The sequence below is a fragment of the Hemiscyllium ocellatum genome, chromosome 18, assembly GCF_020745735.1.
Source record: "Hemiscyllium ocellatum isolate sHemOce1 chromosome 18, sHemOce1.pat.X.cur, whole genome shotgun sequence".
Classification (NCBI taxonomy): Eukaryota; Metazoa; Chordata; class Chondrichthyes; order Orectolobiformes; family Hemiscylliidae; genus Hemiscyllium; species Hemiscyllium ocellatum.
The window spans coordinates 39,747,070-39,769,685 of NC_083418.1; the positions used below are offsets into that span (position 1 = coordinate 39,747,070).

General features: G+C 40.9%; 1 protein-coding gene across 6 annotated transcripts in view; it reads right to left on the minus strand.

The window, feature by feature from the left end:
- LOC132824423 (serine/threonine-protein phosphatase 6 regulatory subunit 3-like) overlaps positions 1 to 22,616 on the minus strand; it is a 143,411-nt gene that overhangs the window by 75,102 nt on the left and 45,693 nt on the right. For all 6 annotated transcript variants that reach the window (XM_060838892.1, XM_060838891.1, XM_060838890.1 and 3 more), the window contains exons 6-9: positions 20,017 to 20,129; positions 6,210 to 6,323; positions 3,877 to 4,006; positions 436 to 588 (exon numbers count right to left, since the gene is read on the minus strand). In XM_060838892.1, the coding sequence (XP_060694875.1) occupies positions 436 to 588; positions 3,877 to 4,006; positions 6,210 to 6,323; positions 20,017 to 20,129 (510 nt within the window). The remainder of the gene's footprint in view (positions 1 to 435; positions 589 to 3,876; positions 4,007 to 6,209; positions 6,324 to 20,016; positions 20,130 to 22,616) is intronic.

The following is a 22,616-nucleotide window of genomic DNA, read 5'->3' on the forward strand; positions in this document are numbered from 1 at the left end:
ACCTCATATCTTGTGCAGTGATATTCTGCAGCATAAACCAACCACACAATTTCCCACCCCCTCCCAAAAGTTTTAAACCACTCAGAATCATAGATTGGCTACAGCACAGAAGGTTACTCAATTTATTGTCTATATGCTGGCTTTCTGAAGATCCAAATTTACCACATGCTGATTTAACTCCTCCTCCCCAAACAGCCCAAACAAGCCTTTACTTCGTACATTTCTATTAATTTTCCTCTGCACATTTCCTTAGTCTTGACATCTTTACTCTCCTCGGGACATTATCCACAGAGTTTTCTAACCTCTGTTAGGTCCACAGAGTTACTTCCATAATTGTTAAAAGCAAATTATTAACAGTATAATCTGTTCCCATTATTCAGAATTTTAATAGTCTCTAAATGAAACTTAAAACACCAACATTCAGTGGATCCTCACCAACAACACATCCATAGTGTTAAGTTCTACCAATTCTTCATTAATACTGAGTGTATTTGTTTGTAGAAGGCTCGCTACAAGTCTGACCACATTCAGCCGTGTATTCCCCACTGGTGTTTCTAATATTCCCCACGTAGTTTTCATTGCACTTTTCTAGAAATAAAGTGACACAGTAAATTTTAAATCAAAGTTTATCAAGCAAAATCAAAACTGTCACATATACATGCAAAGTTCTTTAAACAAGTACGATAGAACATCTTGAAAGATATTTTGCTACACTTTATAGACATTTCCTTGCTTCTGAGATTTTTCACCCTTTTCAAAATCATCCTGAGATTATCAATTCATTACATCTATAGTAGTAGTCACCGTTGAGCCAGTGGACCATAGGACTGCTCCTTCATTACAGAAAGATGGTGAGTTTAACACTAGAGTCAGTACACCTCATGTGATGTTGAAAAAGCAGAACCTTCAAAGTAACCTCAATACAAAGTTGCCCATTTGCTCAGTTTGCTGGACAGCTAGTTTGCAATGTGGAGTGATACCAACAATGCAGGTTCAATTCCTGCACTGGCTAAGGTTACTTTGAAGGTCCTGCCTTCTCAACCTGCTCCTCACCCCAGATGTGGTGGTCCTCAGGTTTCCCCACTAGCTGTCTCTCCCTAATGAGAGTGCAGCCCTATGGTCCTTTTGGACTATGGTGACATTTATCTTTACCTCGATTGTGTTAAGCATTTTATAGTACTGTAATTCTGATTGGTACCAACATTAACAAAAAGCCCCAGTTATCCTTGATGCAAGGATCCTATATCTAATCGCCATTTAAATGCACAGAACTTGAGCACAGCTGGAAAATAAAAATGTGGAGGTGCCGGTGTTGCACTAGAGAGGACACAGTTCAAAAATCACAACATCAGGTTATAGTCCAACAGGTTTATTTGGAAGTACAAGCTTTCCAAGTGCTGCTCCTACGTCAGGTAGGTAAATAAAAAGACATTTGTCAAAATTTCTTGGTTTTGCACTCATCTGCTCAACTCAGTAAAAAAAAAGGAAAAATTATCTTTTCACACTGTATGAAAAAAAAGTGGTGACCAGTTATTAATGGACTCTGAATGACAGATGTATTGCTACGGGAAAAGCAGTTAAATGATAACTGACATTTAGCTATCAAATTCTCTACAAATTTAAACCAGGCAGGTTGACTTTGGTCAAGGCATTTCCCTGAAATATGAATCAAAGAATGGCAGTTACCTATTTTGTTGAATTGAAACAGGTGGAGCATACAAGTTCATTTTATCTACAAAAAATGCCTGTGTATTCAGAGATGGAGCTTTCCTAGAGATCATTAGTGCACCACACTGCAAGGATGGTTGACAACCTTAAATTTATAAAGCTTTACTTTTTAAAATAAGATTATGCCTTTCAGGTTTGTGAAGTGAACTCAACAGTGGGGATATTTATTTATTTCTTTGAATTAAACCACAGTCGTGCTAAATATAACAAATATGTTACCCATTCTCTCGTATGACACTAAGACTTGAACTTTCACAAAGATAAAGAGCCTCAATATCAATGACAACAATGATGAACCAGGTTTGAATTTGGAAGTCCCACCCCCAAACATAGAACATACCATTTTCCCAGTTTTTCTGTGTGTGGGTAGGAAAGGAGATGGGAGGAGGCTAGAAGGAAGATTGGGGTGGTCTCTAAATTGCAGACTTGTGGCTCACAGAGGCAACTGAAGGATATCAGGGTGACCAGACTTTCAAAAATGGGAGGTCCAAAGTTTTGCATTTTAGAAGTGATAGTGAGAGAGGATTGAGAGCTCTTTTGGTTTAATTATCATTTTTACATTGCTTTCACAAAGTGCCATAGCACCAAGGCTGGTCTTCCATATCCAGTAGATTTCACACTATTTTGGGAAGATGTCATCTTGCCCATAAAATTCATCTCCCCATCAAAACTTCCCAGTGAGATTTATACAGCAGGGAATTGTCTAGACTCTGCATTTCTGGCATAGGAGGAAGAATTCAGGCCCAAATCTACATACTATTAAAGAATCTGTTAGCGTTCTTTTAAGACTTGAGACACCGTTTCAGAGGCAGCACCTTTCATGAATGCCCTTGGGGTAATTAAAAGTAGACATGATTGCGTGCAAAAAGTGAACAGCTCTTTAGGACTATCATTCTGGATTAGTGGTGCTGGAAGAGTACAGCAGTTCAGGCAGCATCCGACAAGCAGTAAAATCGACGTTTCGGGCAAAAGCTCTCATCAGTTTCCTGATGAAGGGCTTTTGCCCAAAACGTCAATTTCACTGCTCCTCGGATGCTGCCTGAACTGCTGTGCTCTTCCAGCACCACTAATCCAGAATCTGGTTTCCAGCAACTGCAGTCACTGCTTTTAGCTTTAGGACTATCTGCAAAGCTGTCAAGCCATCTATAACAACCAGTCTCAATATTTAAAAGTATGTGTCTCAAGTTGGTAAAAATAAGTATTATTTCTTTCTGTCTGTTAAATATTAACCTTTTAGATTTATATCAAACGATCAGTGCTATAGCACTAATTTAACAACCTTTCATTACCACACTGGAATGCTAGTCTCTTCACATTTTGACTCCAAATGGTTAGAAACTCTCAGGTAGAACTATAAACTTCAGAGATTGTTTTTATCAGAGATTAAAGGAAATGACATGCGATGAAATTTAAGTTTGTACTGAGAGTGATTTTCTTTGACGTGGCGAATTCATCCACAGACACTTGAACTGATTCAATCTCAGCAATGGACTGGAAGGTTGCTCATAGTTGAGCACTGGATGAGTTGGCATGCTAGGTGTGAGGGATAAAGGGTTGTCACTAAGTTGGCACAAGGACTATAAATACCCAAAGGGCTAGGAAAGGAGTTAGATTGGCATGCAGGTGAGTGGTCAGGGTGGGGGGGTGCAGCAGAAGAGCATATGTTGAGATAGACAGCATGAGAAGTCATCACTTGGCATTGATGGAAAATGGATAGTGAGAGAGGATTGAGAGCTTTTTTGGTTTAATTATCATTTTTATATTGCTTTCACAAAGTGCCATAGCACCAAGGCTGGTCTTCCACATCCAGCAGATTTCACACTATTTTGGGAAGATGTCATCTTGCCCATAAAATTCATCTCTCAATCAAAACTTCCCATTGAGGTTTATACAGCAGGGAATTGCCTAGACTCTGCAATCCTGGCATAGGAGCAAGAATTCAGGCCCAAATCTACATACTATTAAAGAATAGCTGATGAATGTCAAATTACTATGAAAACCTAACAATTAAAAGTCTTGCATTTCAAGGAACAAAATCTTGAACTGGTTTAGTGATATAGCAAAACGGCCTGTTTGAAAAGGGAAAGAGTAAACACCTAAAATAAATTAGCATATATCCAAGTATTCAAAGCCATTAATCCATTTTACCTTAGGAGGCTCAAGTAGTATCTGATGGAAGTCTTTAAGTCTTTGTCTAATGGCTTGCAATGTGCTATTACTCACAGAAAAGGCTGCATGGTTCATACCAGTTGGACAAATCTCTAGCTGACCTTCAAAACTTGAAAAACAAATGAAAATCAATTTTAAATGTTACACAGACTATACAAAGGAGAAAGGGAATGATCACACAAGTATTGAAGCCACCCCAAATAGACAAGGAACTTTTAATTCAGCTACATCCTTATCCCTGCAGTTAGTTTATGAAAAGGGCAAAAATATCTCAAACTCCAAAACAAATAAAGCAAGCCCTTGAAGATTAGAGCAATTCACAACTGAAGCTCTTACCGCGCAATATATATTTAAGAACTTGAATGCCCTTCTCTCAAGCCCATTCATGTCATCAAAATCTTGCATGTTTCAATAAGATTGCCTCTCATTATTCTAAAATCTTCAATAAACCAACTGAATTTTATGATTCAGCAAGTCAACCCCTGCATTCCAGAAAATCGCCTGGTGAACCCATTCAATTTTTTCCAATGCAAGTATATCCCTTCTAAGGAGACCCGCCAATTCCTTGTCTAGTTGTAGTGAGATTTCACCATTTTTAGACTCCAAAGTGGTGATGCATTACAGTTAAAATTCATGTTTCTGCAGCAACTTGATGTGCATGTTGTCATCTGGCTCTATAGATCTCGATGGAGATGACTCAACTGTGTTTCCATCATATGGCGGATAAGGTATCTCTCCCATTCTTATCATGTGCCATTGGCATGAGTCGAAGGGGAGTGCAGGTTAATATTCAACGTGTTATGAATGCTCCTCCCTGGCAATTTGATTTTTGGAGTGAAGGCTGGAGCTCATCATTACATACTGTCCTGCTCTTTTCAAAATAGGGCCCACATTCATATGGATTTCAACAAAGCATCCAACAATATTCTGCATGGTAGACTGGAAAGGTTAGACCACATCAGATCAAGGGGTAACTAGCCAACTGGATGCAAAATTGGCTTGACAATACGAGACAGAGTGTGGTGGTTGAGAGTTGTTTTTTGGACAGGAGGTCTGTGACTAGTGGTGTGCCATAAGGCTCAGTGCTGAGTCCACTGCTTTTCATTATTTATATAAATTATTACGTTGAGAACACAGGGCATATGGTTAGTAAGGTTGCAGATGACACCAAAATTGGTGCTGTGGTGGACAATGAAGACTATCACATAGTACAACAGGACTTTGATCAGATGGGGTGACCTTACAGAAGTTTATGAAGTCATGAGGGACATAGATAGGGTGAATAGCCAAAGTACTTTCCCCGAGGGTCAAGGAGTCCAAAATTAGAGGGAATAGGTTTAAGAGCGGGGAAAGATTTAAGAAGGGCCTGAGGGATAACTTTCTCCACATAGAGGATGGTGCGTGTATGGAATGAGCTGCCAGATGAATTGGTGGAGACAGGTACAATTACGAAATTTAAAAGGCATCTGGATGGGTATACGAATAGGAAGGATACAGAGGAATAAGAACCAAATGTTAGCAATTGGGACTAGGTCAGATTGGAATGCCTGGTCAGCGCATACAATTTGGACTGAAGGGTTTGTTTTCATTCTAGCTTACTCTATGACTATTCCATTTTCCACCCTAACTACTTACTTTATTTGAATGCTAACATCATGATTCTTGATACCCAGATCCCTCTGTGCCCAAAATCATAGCGTCTCTTCATTTCAAAGCCATTCTGCTTTTCTATTCTTCTTGCCAGCTTTTCCCACATTATTTTCCATATGTCAAATATCTGCCCATGCTTTTAACCTAAGTTTATTTATAGACTTATAATCCTCAAAACATGATTTCCTACCTATTATTGTAACAAATGGTCATCAAATCAGCTATTATTTTCACTGTCTTCTTCCAAAGTCTCAACATCCCTCATTTGATATTGTGATCAAAACCAAATACAACTCACTCCAAGTGCAGCCTAAGTAAAGCATATGTATTTTGTTATTTTAATAAATAATCCATCATCCGCAGTACTGAAAACTCTAAATGATTTTCCAATTCTTTGGCACACTGTTTATTGGCCTTCACTGATTTAATCACTACGGCCTCGCATCTTCTCTTCATCCGTCCATATTAGTGGGTAATCCTATACTGTATACATTAACCCAATGTAGAAACATGTTTCGTGTTATTTAACCCCACATGAATCACACTGCATTCATCCAGAGAACTGAGCCCTTGTACAACATAACTGAAGTAACAATTATTAAACAATTTATGAAATAATATGCAAGAGCTCCAAACTAACTGCAGAAATAATTTCAACTTACGCTGGTCTCCGAGTCTCCAATAAGGTCAAAAATATTTGAATGCAATTCACAATTGCTGATTCAGTTTTTTCCCTATCCAGAACACTGGCAAGTAAGTGTTCTAAAGTTTCTTGTCTGAAAGAAAGGACGGACATTTTAAGATTAAGCAGGTTTTTGTTTTAATCAATTATAACAGTAGAAACAAAACAATGACTGGGAATATAGCCTTATTATGGGAAAGGATTGGAATGGCAGCAAAAACTGCGATGCTGCAAAGCTAGAATCAGGAATGACTAAGACAACAGAATTGTCAGAAAAGCCCATTTGTTCACATCTGTCTTTCCGGACATACAGGGACACCAAGATTTCATGAAATCATTTATGTCAAACCAGTACTCTAACATTAGCACAACAATTAGTTTGAGTACAATACAATTCATATATACATTCCTGCATCTTTATGATGCATTGGATTTTACAGGGTTTTTGCTTCTGTGATTTACATTAATCAATACAAATTTAACAACAGTGTACAAGTTCATTTTTACAATATCGTCAAAATATTCAGGTTGTAGAGGGATTAATTTCAAAACGTCTGCTGGTGTTGTAAACAAAGTCCATATATTTGCATGTGAAAATATAAACACTGACATTTGGGAGTAGTAGAAGTCTTTTTTTTTGACATTACCCTCCAAACCAATGTTTCTTATCATTCTATTTTCCTCTTCTCCCTTATTTCCCACCACATTTCACTTATTTAGGGTCAAACAGAACACAAAGCTACAACCAGTTAGGTTCAACTGGTTAGTGGCCAAGGGGAGGAGTGAAGATAGGGACAAAAGTATCAAGCTTATAGTGGTTCCAGTCCTTTGAAGAACTGTGGTCCATTCAGGACAGAATCAGAGTTATATAGTACTGAAATAGACCCATCCAACCTGTCCATGCCCAAATTAAACTTGTCCCACTTGCCTGAATTTGACCCAAATCCCTCCAAACCTTCCCTAATCATATGCTTATCCAAACATCTTTTAAATATTGTTACAGTACTGCATCTACCACTTCTGAGAGTAGTTCATTCCACACACGAACCGCCTCTGCGTGAAAAAGAGTGCCCTGATAATTATTTCTCCTCTCACCTTAAAAATATGTCCCCAAGTTTTAAACTCACCCACCCTAGGGAAAACACCTTTCCTAATCACCTTATCTATGCCCCTCATGATTTTATAAACCTCTGTAAAGTCACCTCTCAATCTCCTACACTCTAGTGAAAAAACAATCCCAGCCTATCCAGCCTCTCCTCATAACTCAAACCTTCCAGTCCTGTCAACATCCTGTTATGTCTTTTCTGAACCCTCTCCAATTTAATAATATCTCTTCCTATAGTAGGGCAACCGGAACTGTAGACACTACTCCAAAAGTGGCCTCACCAACAATCTGAACAACCTCATCATGACATCCGGAGAATTTATCACTTATCAGAAACTGAACTGGTCTGGCCAAACAAATACTGTGGCTACAACAATACCTCAGACACTAGGAATTTTACAGCAAGTCATTCCCTGCCTATCACTCTCAATATCTGTTCACCACTGACAAGACACACCAGGAGTGTAATGGAACATTCTTCTTTGACCTGGATTCATCCCACTCAAACAACATTCAAGAGGTTTGTTGCCATGCAGAACAAAGCAACCCATGCGATTAGTGTCCCATCCACTACATTCACTTCCCTCATCGAGGCACAGTAGCAGTAGCATGTACCATCTACAAGATTGATTGCAGTAATGTAGCAAGGTTCCTCCAATAACATCTTCAAACCTGTGACCTGTACCACTTAGAACAATAAAGGCTGCAGATACATGGGCGTGAAAGCCACATGTTATTCTAACTTGGAGCTGGGTCAAAATCCTGGAACTCCTCGCACTGTGGGCACCCTGACACACAGAGTCACAGAGATGCACAGCATAGAAACAGACCTTTCGGTCCAACCCATCCATGCCGACCAGCTATACCAACCCAATCTAGTCCCACCTGACAGCACTTGGCCCATATTCCTCCAAACCCTTCCTATTCATATACCCATCCAAATGCCTTTTAAAATGTTGCAACTGTACCAGACTCCCACCACCTCCTCTGGCAGCTCATTCCATACACGTACCACCCTCTGCATGAAATAGTTGTCCCTTAAGTCTCTTTTATATCTTTCCCCTCTCACCTTAAACCCATGCCCTCTAACTATGGATGCCCTCACCCCAGGGACAATACTTTGCCTACTTACCCTATCCATGCCCCTCATAATTTTGTAAACCTCTATAAGGTCACCCTCAGCCTCTGACACTCCAGGGAAACCAGACCCAGACTGTTAAGCCTCTCGCTATAGCTCAAATCCTCCAACCCTGGCAACATCCTTATAAATCTTTTCTGAACCCTTTCAAGTTTCACAACACCTTTCCGATAGGAAGGAGACCAGAATTGCACGCAATATTCCAACACTGGCCTAACCAATGTCCTATACAGCTGCAACATGACCTCCCACCTCCTGTACTCAATACACTGACCAATAAAGAAAAGCATACCAAACGCCTCCTTCACTATCCTATCTACCTGCGACTCCACTTTCAAGGAGCTATGAACCTACACTCCAAGGTCTCTTTGTTTAGCAACACTCCCTAGGACCTTACCATTAAGTGTATAAGTCCTGCTAAGATTTGTTTTCCCAAAATGCAGCACTACACATTTATCTCAATTAAACTCCATCTACGACTTCTCAGCCCACTGGCCCATCTGATCAAGATCCTGTTGTAATCGGAGGTAACCTTCTTCACTGTCCATGACACCTCCAATTTTAGTGCTATCTGCAAACTTACTAACTGTACCTCTTATGCTTGCATCCAAATCATTTATATAAATGATGACCCAGCACCAATCCTTGTGGCACTCCACTGGTCACAGGCCTCCAGGCCAAAAAACAACCCTCCACCTCCACCCTCTGTCTTCTACCTCTGAGCCAGTTCTGTATCCAAATAGCTAGTTCTCCCTGTATTCCGTGAGATCTAACGTTGCTCACCAGTCTCCAATGGGGAACTTTGTTGAACGCCTTACTGAAGTCCAAATAGATCACATCTACCATTCTGTCCTCATCAACCCTCTTTGTTACTTCTTCAAAAAACTCAATCAAGTTTGTGAGACATGACTGCCCACGCACAGAGCCATGTTGACTATCCCTAATCAGTTCTTGACTTTCCAAATACATGTACATCCTGTCCCTCAGGATTCCCTCCAACAACTTGCCCACCACTGACGTCAGGTTCACCGGTTTATAGTTCCCTGGCTTATCCTTACCACCTTTCTGAAACAGTGGCACCATGTTAGCAACTTCCAGTCCTCCGGAACCTCACCTGTGACTATCGATGATACAAATACCTCAGTAAGAGGCCCAGCAATCACTTCTCTAGCTTCCCACAGAGTTCTAGGGTACATCTGATCAGGTCCTGGGGATTTATCTACCTTTATGTGTTTCTTGACATCCAGCACACCCTCCTCTGTAATATGGACATTTTTAAAAATGTCATCATCTATTTCACTACATTCTATATCTTCCATGTCCTTTTTCACAGTAAATACTGATGCAAAATACTCAGCAAAGTATCTCCTGTGGCTCCACACAAAGGCCACCTTGCTGATCTTCGATTGGCCCTATTCTCTCTCTAGTTACCCCTTTGTCCTTAATATATTTGTAAAAACCCTTTAGATTCTCCTCAACCCTATTTGCCAAAGCTATCTCATGTCCCCTTTTTGCCCTCTTAAATATACTCCCACTGCCTTTATACTCTAAGGATTTACTCGATTTATCCTGCCTGTACCCGACATATGCTTCCTTCTTTTTCTTAAACAATTACAGCATTCCCTATACCTACCAGCCTTCCCTTTCACACTAACAGGAACATACATTCTCTGGATTCTCGTTATCTCATTTCTGAAGGCATCCCATTTTCCATCTGTCCTTTTATCTGCTAACATCTGAGCCCAATCAGCTTTTGAAGGTTCTTGCCTAATAGTCAAAATTGGCCTTTCTCCAATTTAGAACTTCAACTTTTATATCTGGTTTATCCTTTTCCATTACTATTTTAAATCTAATAGAATTATTGTTGCTGGCCCCAGAGTGCTCCTCCATTGACACCTCAGTCACCTGCTCTGCCTTATTTCCCAAGAGTAGGTCAAGTCTTGCACCTTCTCTAGTAGGTACATCCACATACTGAAAGAAAAGTTTCTTGAACATGCTTAAATTCCTCTCCAGCTAAACCCTTAGACTGGGACTCCGTAGTGTATGTTTGGAAAGTTAAAATCCCCTACCATATCATCCTATTATACTTACAGATAGCTGAGATCTCCTTACAAGTTTGCTTCTCATTTTCCTCTATTAGGGGGTCTATAATACAATCCCAATAAGGTGATCATCCCTTTCTTATTTCTTAGTTCCACCCAAATGACTTCCCCGGATGTATTTCTGGGAATATCCTTCCTCAGCACAGCTGTAATGCTAAACCTTATCAAAAACACCACTCTCTCTCCGTTTCTGACCTTCCTGTAGCATTTGTATCCTAGAACATTAAGTTGCCAGTCCTGCCCATCGCTGAGCCATGTTTCTGTAACTGCTATGATAATCCAGTCCATGTTCCTAACCATGCCCTGAATTCATCTGCCTTCCCTGTTAGGTCCCTTGCATTGAAATAAATGCAGTTTAATTTATTAGTTCAAAGTTTGTGCGAAGATTTGTAGCTCGGGTGCTTGTTGTAGTGGTTCTGTTCGCCGAGCTGTAAGTTTTTGTTGCAAACGTTTCGTCCCCTGGCTAGGAGACATCAGCAGTGCTCTGGAGCCTCCTGCGAAGCGCTTCTTTGATGTTTCTTCCGGCATTTATAGTGGTCTGTCCTTGCCGCTTCCGGGTGTCAGTTTCAGCTGTCTGCTGTAGTGGTTGGTATATTGGGTCCAGGTCGATGTGTTTGTTGATGGAGTTTGTGGATGAATGCCATGTCTCTAGGAATTCCCTGGCTGTTCTCTGTCTGGCTTGCCTTATGATAGTAGTGTTTTCCCAGTCGAATTCATGTTGCTTGTTGTCTGAGTGTGTGGCTACTAGGGATAGCTGGTCGTGTCGTTTCGTGGCTAGTTGGTTTTCATGTATGCGGATTGTTAGCTGTCTTCCTGATGGTCCTATATAGTGTTTTGTGCAGTCCTTGCATGGTATTTTATAAACTACATTAGTTTTGCTCATGTTGGGTATTGGCTCCTTTGTTCTAGTAAGTTGTTGTCTGAGCGTGGCTGTTGGTTTGTGTGCCGTTATGAGTCCTAGGGGTCGCAGTAGTCTGGCTGTCAGTTCTGAAACGCTCCTGATGTATGGTAGCGTGGCTAGTCCTTTTGGTTGTGGCATGTCCTCGTTCCATGGTCTATCTCTTAGGCATCTGTTGATAAAGTTGCGCAGGTATCCGTTTTTGGCGAATACCTTGTATAGGTGTTCCTCTTCCTCTTTTCGCAGTTCTGGTGTACTGCAGTGTGTTGTAGCTCTTTTGAATAGTGTCCTGTAGCTCTTTTGAATAGTGTCCTGATGCAGCTTCGTTTGTGTGTGTTGGGGTGGTTACTTTCATAGTTTAGGACTTGGTCTGTGTGTGTTGTTTTCCTGTGTACCCTTGTGGTGAATTCTCCGTTCGGTGTTCTCTGTACTATCATGTCTAGGAATGGGAGTTGGCTATCCTTTTCTACTTCTCTCGTGACTCGGATGTCTGTGAGTGTGGCGTTGATGATCCGGTGTGTTTTTTCTATTTCCATGTTTTTGATGATTACGAAAGTGTCATCGACATATCTGACCCAGAGTTTGGGTTGAATTTGTGGTGGGCTGTTTGTTCTAACCTTTGCATAACTGCCTCTGCTATGAGTCCCGAGATTGGTGATCCCATGGGTGTTCCGTTGATTTGTTCGTATATCTGATTGTTGAATGTAAAGTGTGTAGTGAGGCACAAGTCCAGTAGTTTAAGTATGCCGTCTTTGTTGATAGGTTCCGCCTCCTGTTTTCTGTTATGTATGTCCAGTAGGTTGGCTATTGTTTCTCTGGCTAGGGTTTTGTCAATCGAAGTGAACAGTGCTGTCACGTCGAATGAGGTCATGGTTTCTTCTTTGTCTATGTGTGTATTCCTGATGGTGTCCAAGAATTCCTGTGTTGATTGTATGGAGTGTTTGGATCCGCTGACCAGGTGTTTCAGTTTCTGTTGTAGTTCTGGCAGAACGGACTCAGGATGATCCAGGTAATGATCACAGACGCTCACAACCGACTGCACAAATACAAACAAGAAATTGCGCGCCAAAAGTCGTTAATTTTAAAGACCGCTAATCATGAATGGACCCGGACCATAGAACAGGCTGTCACTATAGGACAGAACAGGACAACACATCGCAAAAAAACAGCACTAAAAGAAAAACTGGCCAAACTAACACACAAAAAAAAGAGGACACTACAACACACACCTGGGTTAAAAACCTCTCCCACAGACAGCTCACAGACATGGGAAGAACTATACTGACCAAGGGACTCAACTACAACCACAGGGACACCAAGACAGCAGACTTCCTAGCAGCACTGGAATGCACACTCAGGAACAATGGACTGACTGAAGAGACACAACAAACAGTGAGACAAACGGTCGTACCTATGATGATAAGAAAAAGACAAACACATAACCTCAACACCAAGGAGAGGGAAGCACTGAAAGCACTAAGAAATGATAAGAACATAATCATACTACCAGCAGATAAAGGCAGAATGACTGTCATCCTAGATAAATCAGACTACATCAAAAAAGCACAACACCTACTAGCAGACGCCAACACCTACCAAATGAAGGATTCAGACCCCACACCACAACTCACCAATAGAATAAATAACACTCTAAGGAATCTACAAAAAAACGGACAGATAACCAAAGCGGACCTACGAAGAATGAAACCGGAAAGCAACAACACCCCCAGTACACAAACCAGACATCCCACTCAGACCCATAGTATCACTACCAGGGACACCAGCATACAAACTGGCCAAAGAACTACAACAGAAACTGAAACACCTGGTCAGCGGATCCAAACACTCCATACAATCAACACAGGAATTCTTGGACACCATCAGGAATACACACATAGACAAAGAAGAAACCATGATCTCATTCGACGTGACTGCACTGTTCACTTCGATTGACAAAACCCTAGCCAGAGAAACAATAGCCAACCTACTGGACATACATAACAGAAAACAGGAGGCGGAACCTATCAACAAAGACGGCATACTTAAACTACTGGACTTGTGCCTCACTACACACTTTACATTCAACAATCAGATATACGAACAAATCAACGGAACACCCATGGGATCACCAATCTCGGGACTCATAGCAGAGGCAGTTATGCAAAGGTTAGAACAAACAGCCCTACCACAAATTCAACCCAAACTCTGGGTCAGATATGTCGATGACACTTTCGTAATCATCAAAAACACGGAAATAGAAAAAACACACCGGATCATCAACGCCACACTCACAGACATCCGAGTCACGAGGGAAGTAGAAAAGAATAGCCAACTCCCATTCCTAGACGTGATAGTACAGAGAACACTGAACGGAGAATTCACCACAAGGGTACACAGGAAAACAACACACACAGACCAAGTCCTAAACTATGAAAGTAACCACCCCAACACACACAAACGAAGCTGCATCAGGACACTATTCAAAAGAGCTACTACACACTGCAGTACACCAGAACTGCGAAAAGAGGAAGAGGAACACCTATACAAGGTATTCGCCAAAAACAGATACCCGCGCAACTTTATCAACAGATGCCTAAGAGATAGACCACGGAACGAGGACATGCCACAACCAAAAGGACTAGCCACACTACCATACATGAGGAGCGTTTCAGAACTGACAGCCAGACTACTGCGACCCCTAGGACTCATAACGGCACACAAACCAACAGCCACGCTCAGACAACAACTTACTAGAACAAAGGAGCCAATACCCAACATGAGCAAAACTAATGTAGTTTATAAAATACCATGCAAGGACTGCACAAAACACTATATAGGACCATCAGGAAGACAGCTAACAATCCGCATACATGAAAACCAACTAGCCATGAAACGACACGACCAGCTATCCCTAGTAGCCACACACTCGGACAACAAGCAACATGAATTCGACTGGGAAAACACTACTATCATAAGGCAAGCCAGACAGAGAACAGCCAGGGAATTCCTAGAGGCATGGCATTCATCCACAAACTCCACCAACAGACACATCGACCTGGACCCAATATACCAATCACTACAGCGGACAGCTGAAACTGACACCTGGAAGCGGCAAGGACAGACCACTATAAATGCCGGAAGAAACATCAAAGAAGCGCTTCGCAGGAGGCTCCAGAGCACTGATGTCTCCTAGCCAGGGGACGAAACGTTTGCAACAAAAACTTAATTTATTAGTCCTACCTTGTCCCTGCTTGCACTGACTGTTTGAGTCACCTCTGTTCTCAACTATACCAGTCTCAGACTGAAATCTTTCCTCACTATCTCCCTGGGTCCCACTCTCCCACTGTACGAGTTTAAATCCTCCTGAGCCACTCTAGCATATCTCCCTGCCAGTAGATTAGTCCACTTCCAATATAGGCCCAATTTGTCCTTCTTGTACAGGTCACTTCTACCCCAAAACAGATTCCAATGATCCAAAAAAATGTGAATCCTTCTCCCATACACCAGCTCCTCATCCATGCATTCATCTGCTCTATCCTCCTATTCCTACTCTCACGAGCTTGCAGCACCGGGAGTAATCCAGATATTACAACTCGAGAACCTTTTTTAAATTCCTGCCTAACTCTGTAATCTCCCTCCAGAATCTCAACCTTTTCCCTTCCTATGTTACTGGCTCCAATGTGGACAGTGTCCTCTTGCTTGCCCCTCTCCCACTTGAGAACATTCTGCATCCTCTCAGACATCCTTGATTCTGGAACCAGGGAAGCAACACACCATTCTGATTTTTCACTGCTGACTACAGAAATGTCTGTCCGTACCTCGGACTAGGAAGTCCCCTAACACAATTGATCTCTTGGAACCTGACATACCCTCTGTTGCATTAGAACCAGTCTCAACACCAGAAATTTGGTTGTTCGTGCTACATTCCCCTGAGAATCCATCAGCCTCGACATTTTCCAAAACAGTATACTCGTTTGAAATGGAGATAGCCACAGGCAATACCTGCCTATCTCTCTTACCTTTCCTGGATTAACACATCTATGACTGTACCTGAGACTTTCCCCCCTTCCTATGACTGCCATCCATCACATACCATTGCTGTTGCAAATTCTTCATTGCCTCTAACTGTCTCTCTAACCAATCCATTCAATCTGACAGAATTTGTAACCAACAGCATTTACTGCAGATATAATCCACAGTAACCCGTAAACTCTCCTTAAACTCCCACATCTGCCAAGAGTTGCTGCGGTTCAAGAAAATAGCTCACCATTACCTTCTACAAGGTAATTAGAGATGGGCAATAAATGGTGGCCTAGCCAAAAATACATATCACAGAAATACATTTTAAAAAGACATTCATCATCCTTCTATCTAGATCACACTAGATCCAGAGATAACATTCCAGTACTCATTCTAACAAACTGGAAGAATACAGCTACAACATTGTCAGATGGATGCCAATGTGGAAGATTGGTCAAGTGTATCTCGCATTCAAAAAGCTGGACTGTCTTGGTCCAATTAGTCTACTCTTGATAATCAGGAAAGCGATGAAAGATGTCATCAACAGTGCTATCAAGCAGCACTTGCTTAGCAATAATCTACTCATTATGCTCTGTCTGGATTCTACCAGGGCCACACAACTACTGAGCTCAATACAGCTTTAGTTCAAACATGGACAAAACAGCTGAATTTCAGAGGTGAGGAGAGAACAACTGCACTTGACATCAAGGCTGAATGCTTCCTTGGGTGTGATATCAAGGAGCCCTAACAAAACTAGAGTCAAAAGGGAGTAAAGAAACATGCCTTCACTGCTTGGAATCATACCAGGTAGAAACTATGATGGTTGTGGTTGTTAAAGGTCAATCATCCTGGCACCAGAACTTCTCTGCAGGTGTTGTTCAGGGTAGTGTTCTTGGTCCAACCATCTTCTGCCGCTTCAATGACCTTTCCTCCACCATACGGTGAGAAGTGGGGACGTCCACTGATGATTGCACAATGTTGAGCACCATCCCAATTTCATCTGAGACAGCATAACAGCAAGCAGTCCAGAAATATAGAGGTAGTGAAGAAATCAGGAAAGGTGTTGAAAAGTGAGAGCAGATGTCATTCAAAAACACAATGCCTTCTTCAGACAATGTCACGGAGGGCCAATATTTGTGCAGTGGAGAGGGGGTAAGGAATAGTCCTTTGAGAAACTCAATGTTATGTTACAAGGGCAGGAAGATGCTACATTTGATTTTTTTTTCACTCTGGAATGTGGGCGTCGGTGGCTGGCCAGCATTTACTGCCCATCCCTAGTTGCCTTTAAGAAGCTGGTGGTGAGCTGCCTTGTTGAAGCATTGTGCTCCACATGCTGTCAGCTGATCCACAATGCCCTTCTGGAGACACTTCTGAGATTTTGTCGCAGCAAGAGTGAAGGAATGGCAATATATTTCCAAGTCAGGATTGTGTGTAGCTTGGAGGGGAACTTACAAACTGTAGCGTTCCCAAGTATCTGCTGTCCTTTTAAATAGAAGTGGTCATGGGATTGAAAGGTGCTACTTAAGGATCTTTGGAGAATTTCTGCAGTGCATCTTGTCGATTGTAAACAATGTTGCTCATGAGTACCAGTGGTGGAGAGTATGGATGCAGTGCCAATTAAGTGGGCTGCTTTGTCCTGGATGGTGTAGAGCTTCTGGAGTTTTAAGAGCTGCAGCCATCCAAACAAGTGGAGAGTAATCCATCACAATCCAGACTGTGCCTCGTCAATGGAGGACAGGCTTTGGGAATTCAGGAGGAGAGCTATTTGCCTCATTATCTCTCACCTCTTGACCTGCTCTTGTAGTCGTGTTTATGTCCAGTTGAGTTTCTGGTCAATGGCAATTCCTAATACGTTTATAGTGGAGGATTCAGTGATGGAAATCAGAGGGAGGTGGATAGATTGTCTTTTGTTGGAGATGGTCATTACCCAGGATTTCTATGGCAGAAATATTACTTGGCGCTTGTCAACCCAAGCTTGGATACTGTCCAGATCTTGTTGGAATTGAACATATACTGTTTCAGTATCAGAGGAATCGTGAATGGTGCTGAACATTCTAGAATCATCGGTGGACATCCCCATTATGGAGGGGAGATCACTGATGAAGCAGCTGAAGGTGGTTGAGCCCAGGACACTATCCTGAGGAACGCCTGCAGAGATGCCCTCGGACTGAGATGACTGACCTCCAACAACTAAAACCATCTTCCTTGTGCAATTTTGCTCCCTGACTCCTATGGATTCCAGGTTTGCTTGAGCTTCTTCATGCCACACTCTGTTGAAAGCAGCCTTGAGGTCAAGGGTTGTCACTCTCACTTCACCCCTGGAGGTCAGTTCTTTTGTCTATATTTGATTCAAGGTTGCAGGGTAAACGAGGCTGCTTCTGCCATTGTATTTTCTGGTGCGTAGGTCAATGCCAGGTAGCCTATGTGGTTTCATTTTTTTGGTTGAGACTTCGTAGCAATTGGTACAACCGAGAGGCTTGCTTGCCCGATGTAAATGGCAGTTGAGAGTCAACCACATTGCTATGGGTCTGGAGGCAAGGCCAGGTAAGGAAGGCAGATTTCCTTCCCCAAAGGATGCTGTGAAACTTGAAAGGGTTCAGAAACGATTTAATAGAATGTTGCCAGAGTTGAGGGATTTGAAATACATGGAACGGTTGAATAGGCTGGGGCTGTTTTCCCTAGAGCATCGGAGGGATGATTATAAAATCATGAGGGGCATGGAAAGGGTAAATAGACAACGTCTGTTCCCTGAGGTGGGGAAGTCCAGAACTAGAGGTTTAGGGTGAGAGGGGAAAAATTTAACAGGAACCTAAGAGGCAACATTTTCACATAGAGGGTGGTGTGTGCTTGAAATGAGCTACCAGAGGAAATGGTGGAGGTTGGTACAATTACAGCATTTAAAAGGCATCAGGATGGGTATATGAATAGGAAAGCTTAGAGGGATATGGGCTAAGTGCGGGAAGATGGACTAGATTAGGTCAGGATACCTGGTCAGTATGGATGAGTTGGACTGGAGGGTCCGTTCCATGCAGTACATCTCTGACTCTACTAAGCCAGATGTGTTTTCCCATGATCTGACATGGCCGGATTTCAACTTGGATCCCCAGAATATTACCTGTGTTTCTGAATTAACAGTCTAGTGATAAAACCAAACCCCATCGCATGCCCATATATAGGCCAAGGCAGTCCCCTCAGCTGGATGACAAGGAGAGGGGTTGATGGGTGAGCATATCAGCAATTGCAAAGAACTGAGGAACATGAAGATGGATTATATATCAAGGTCACAGTCACAGAGAATGATAATTTGCACATTTGTATAGAATTATTTTAGTGCTATAATGCTGAAACCTTTGTGGAAAGAGTCAAGAATGGAGTTGCAAAAAAAAAGGGCATTTGAAAATGGGATGAAATGGGGACTAAGTGCCAGAAACTGACGTTTTACAGATCAAAGCCGAGGCAATTGTCATGTAACAGTACAAAAGGCCTTGATTGCCAAGTCAAAGGACTTTGGCAGTTAGAAAACAAAACAAAGGCACAAGTTGTATGGAACAGACTTCTTTCTATTCATAATACTTCCTCCTTCTCCATTCCCTTTAAAACTATATTCCTTAGGGACAATCTAATAGATGCAGGTCTTTAGTATTCTGATACGATTTTGCTGGAGTGGATACAGACAGAAGAAGATAACCATATAAGATAGCAATAAATTCAACAGGAAATTCAGGAAAAAAACTTTACCAAAACAAAAATGGTGAGAATGTGGAATTCCCTGAGTAAATTTTATAGATGCATTTAAGGGGTAACTAAACAAACCTACAAGGGAGAATGGAAGAGAGGGTTACAATGGTAAACTGAATAGGGAATGGGAGTAGGTTAAAGTTAAGCAGATATTGGTTGGGCTAAATAGTCTGTTTCTGCACTATGTATCTAATATATTCCTAAGCAAAAATAGATTTCCCTTCTGAAAAAGAAACTAAAACACTTCACAACTCCTGCTTCCCTCCAGGAATGCATACTCTAGAGCTCCATATACTTTATACTTAGCACAAATTTGAAGGCAAGTAGCACCTAGCCCAGAAACCAAATAGCCACTAGTTATTTTAGCCTCAGGCCTGTTTGAAGTGTCACTTCCACTGAAATATATAGAAGTACTCAGATCAAAAGTAACCCCATACGATCACTATAATCTTAAGGGGGGAAAATAGATTAGAAAGCCAAAATAGAGTAGAATAGTGAGAAGATAAACATACATAGCATGGACAAGACACCATGCACACTATTTTCTTAAGGTATGCTGCGGCGAAGTTTTCTTTTAGTAACAGTAATGATGTTTACTCCGAAGCATACATGAAGGATCCTATAATAAAGGTACTGCTCTTGTGTTCGAAAATGTTCCTTTTGAAATGATAATGTACAGCTTGAAATCAGTTTTTTTCACATTTGCTTTCATCATTAAGAACACTGATAATCAATTAAAAAAGCTTCTTCAGTAAGTGACTTAACAATTTGTATTAAAGTACATACTTCTCTAACGTTGATAAAAGTGGATCTGGCTCTGGAGAACTCTGCATTTGAATCATCTGGTCTCTGCTGAGGCGGATGATTTCACATAATGATTGTGATGCATTTGAGTGGCGCTAAAAAAAAAAGTATTAGATACTTAACGTCACTTATCTCTGATCACATCAAACATTCAGATGAATTAAGAATAAAGCTAAGCAATCACATTTTCACCTCCAAGCTTGAATAACAAACTTAGTGAATGGTTTTAATAGGATATCATCAAAACAAATTATAGGTAACTCATTCACTAGAAAGATCATTGACCTGAAACTTTAACTCTCTAATCTATCCATGAATGCTGCCTGACCTGAGTATTATCAGCATTTTCTGATTATTCTGATGATTTATTAATGGATTACAGTTGCCACTTCCATTTAGAAAAATTAAGATACATAATGAAGTATATAGCTATACCAAATTTTGAATAAATGAACGATAGATTAGTTGCCTTCAGTGTGATCTCCCTCTTCAAAAAGAAGTTCTAACTCCATATACAAATATGCTATTGCCATCAGCCCTCAGAGAAACAACTTACAACTCATAACTGTTGTACTCCTAATTCCTTTAAGACAACCCTTTCAAGCAGCTCAGGCTTCTGGTTGCTTTGTTAGATTTGATTGGGCAAATAGTCAGGATACTTATAAGCTGGTCGATACCCGAGGATTATGTCTTCTTCAGTCAAATAAGTATTGAGAATAATCTGGAGGGGGAGGAGAAATATGTACAGAAATCTTTTCTGCCAGTAGATTGACAGCCACTAACATGATATCTCAGAACTCCTGAGAGAAATCAGAGTTTTGTTCTGAAAGATGGCAATGGAACTTATTTCTAAGTAATTCCCTCCATCAAAAACAAAATCATCAAAATGATCTGCCACGGATTTTGTTCATTACCAAATTCAATCCAGACACTGGATTGCATAATTATCCATATGGCATCAGGTTGAAAGACAGTTGACTGATATGATTGATTATGATCACGTGATCGCTATTTTCATAACCATGATGTTTACTTTGAAGAAAGCAGAGGTTCTTTACTGTACTGAAAGCTAAATCTGTACAAATGGCGAGTGTTACAAAATTTACTTGCATCCAGATAGGCTTCAATCCTACAAGGGAAGCAGTGATCAGAGTATTATAGCTGCAATATACTTATGCCATAATCACTACTAAAGTATGTCAAATCCACGAACCTACAACAGTGGTACTGAACAGGACAGTAATACAAGACGTTCACTTGCATTGGACATGTAAAGAAACTAGGTGTATAATAAAATGAACATTGATGTCCTACTTCCATTTTAAAAATATTTTGTACAAAATGCTGATGATGCTTTCAGGGGTATCTTGCATTTGGAATTGCCAAACTTGTTTGTGGTAATGTTTGGTTTTTGTCTTTTCTGCTGTGCCAGAATACAGTGGCAATATTTTCCAATCAAAATCTCTTCCTGAATTACAGCATTGTAGGAGTAGAGTGCAACAAATGCAGTCATCTTGGTTGGAAGATAAGATATCCTAGATCATCTGTTAATAAGCTTCTCAAAATTATGGATCTCAGGTTGGCTGTAAATTGGGATTCGCCTCCACGGATCACCAATCCCAATGTATCAGAAGAAGGACCTGCTGAATTGCTATCTCCCTGAAGGGCAACAATATCAAATCAATATTCAACTACAAAGCATTACAGAAAAAGGCAATTTTTTAAAAAAAAAACTAACCATTTGGCAGGATCCATTAGGCTCCACACATTTTTGAATTAAAAAATATATTGTCATTCTTATGTAATACATGCACTGCAAACATATTGTCGAAGTCACTACAATCAGATCAAGTCTCAGCTCAACATCACATTAGTAAGGAATGATTCAAGAATTTGCAAAATGATCTCTCTAAACTGCAAAACTGAGAAACAAATTTTGAGATCCAAAAGATTTTCTTATATGTGAGATAGAAATCGCCTGTCAAGCTGACAAACTGCCTTATTATTCGCAACAGAAGATCGCCTGCCTAGACAGAATATGAATCCAGCTATCCTGCCTCAATTCAAGAGGAGCAATATCCTATTTGTATATGGAGGATGAACCAATAAAGTAGTACCTTGTAATATGACAAAGATCTGACAATCAGTTCATTGGAATGCTTCCAATCTAATCTGTTGTATAGCAAAATTATTTGTCAGCAACGCAGAGTGACTGGCATTCTCTATTTTTAAAGTTATCTCAGTAGTCCATCAGTTTGGTGATTTATCACTTCTACTTCCAAAGGCTTTAAAGACATACGCTTCATAGGATGAAACCACCCAATCTCACCAATACACTGGGAAGTGATTGTAATCCAGTACACAAAAAAGAGCTGTATAAATTTTTCATGCCAGTCAGATTAAATTAAGCAATCCTGCAACATACTGTGCACCCTCCAATTGCAACAGCCAGCTGTGCCATCAGGGTTAACATTCAGTGGAGAAAAAACAGCTACAATGCTAATTCATGGCTAGTGGGAATCTCCAAGGTAGATCAAAAATCAGTTGGGCAATAACTTAAAACTAGGTCATACAACTTTTCT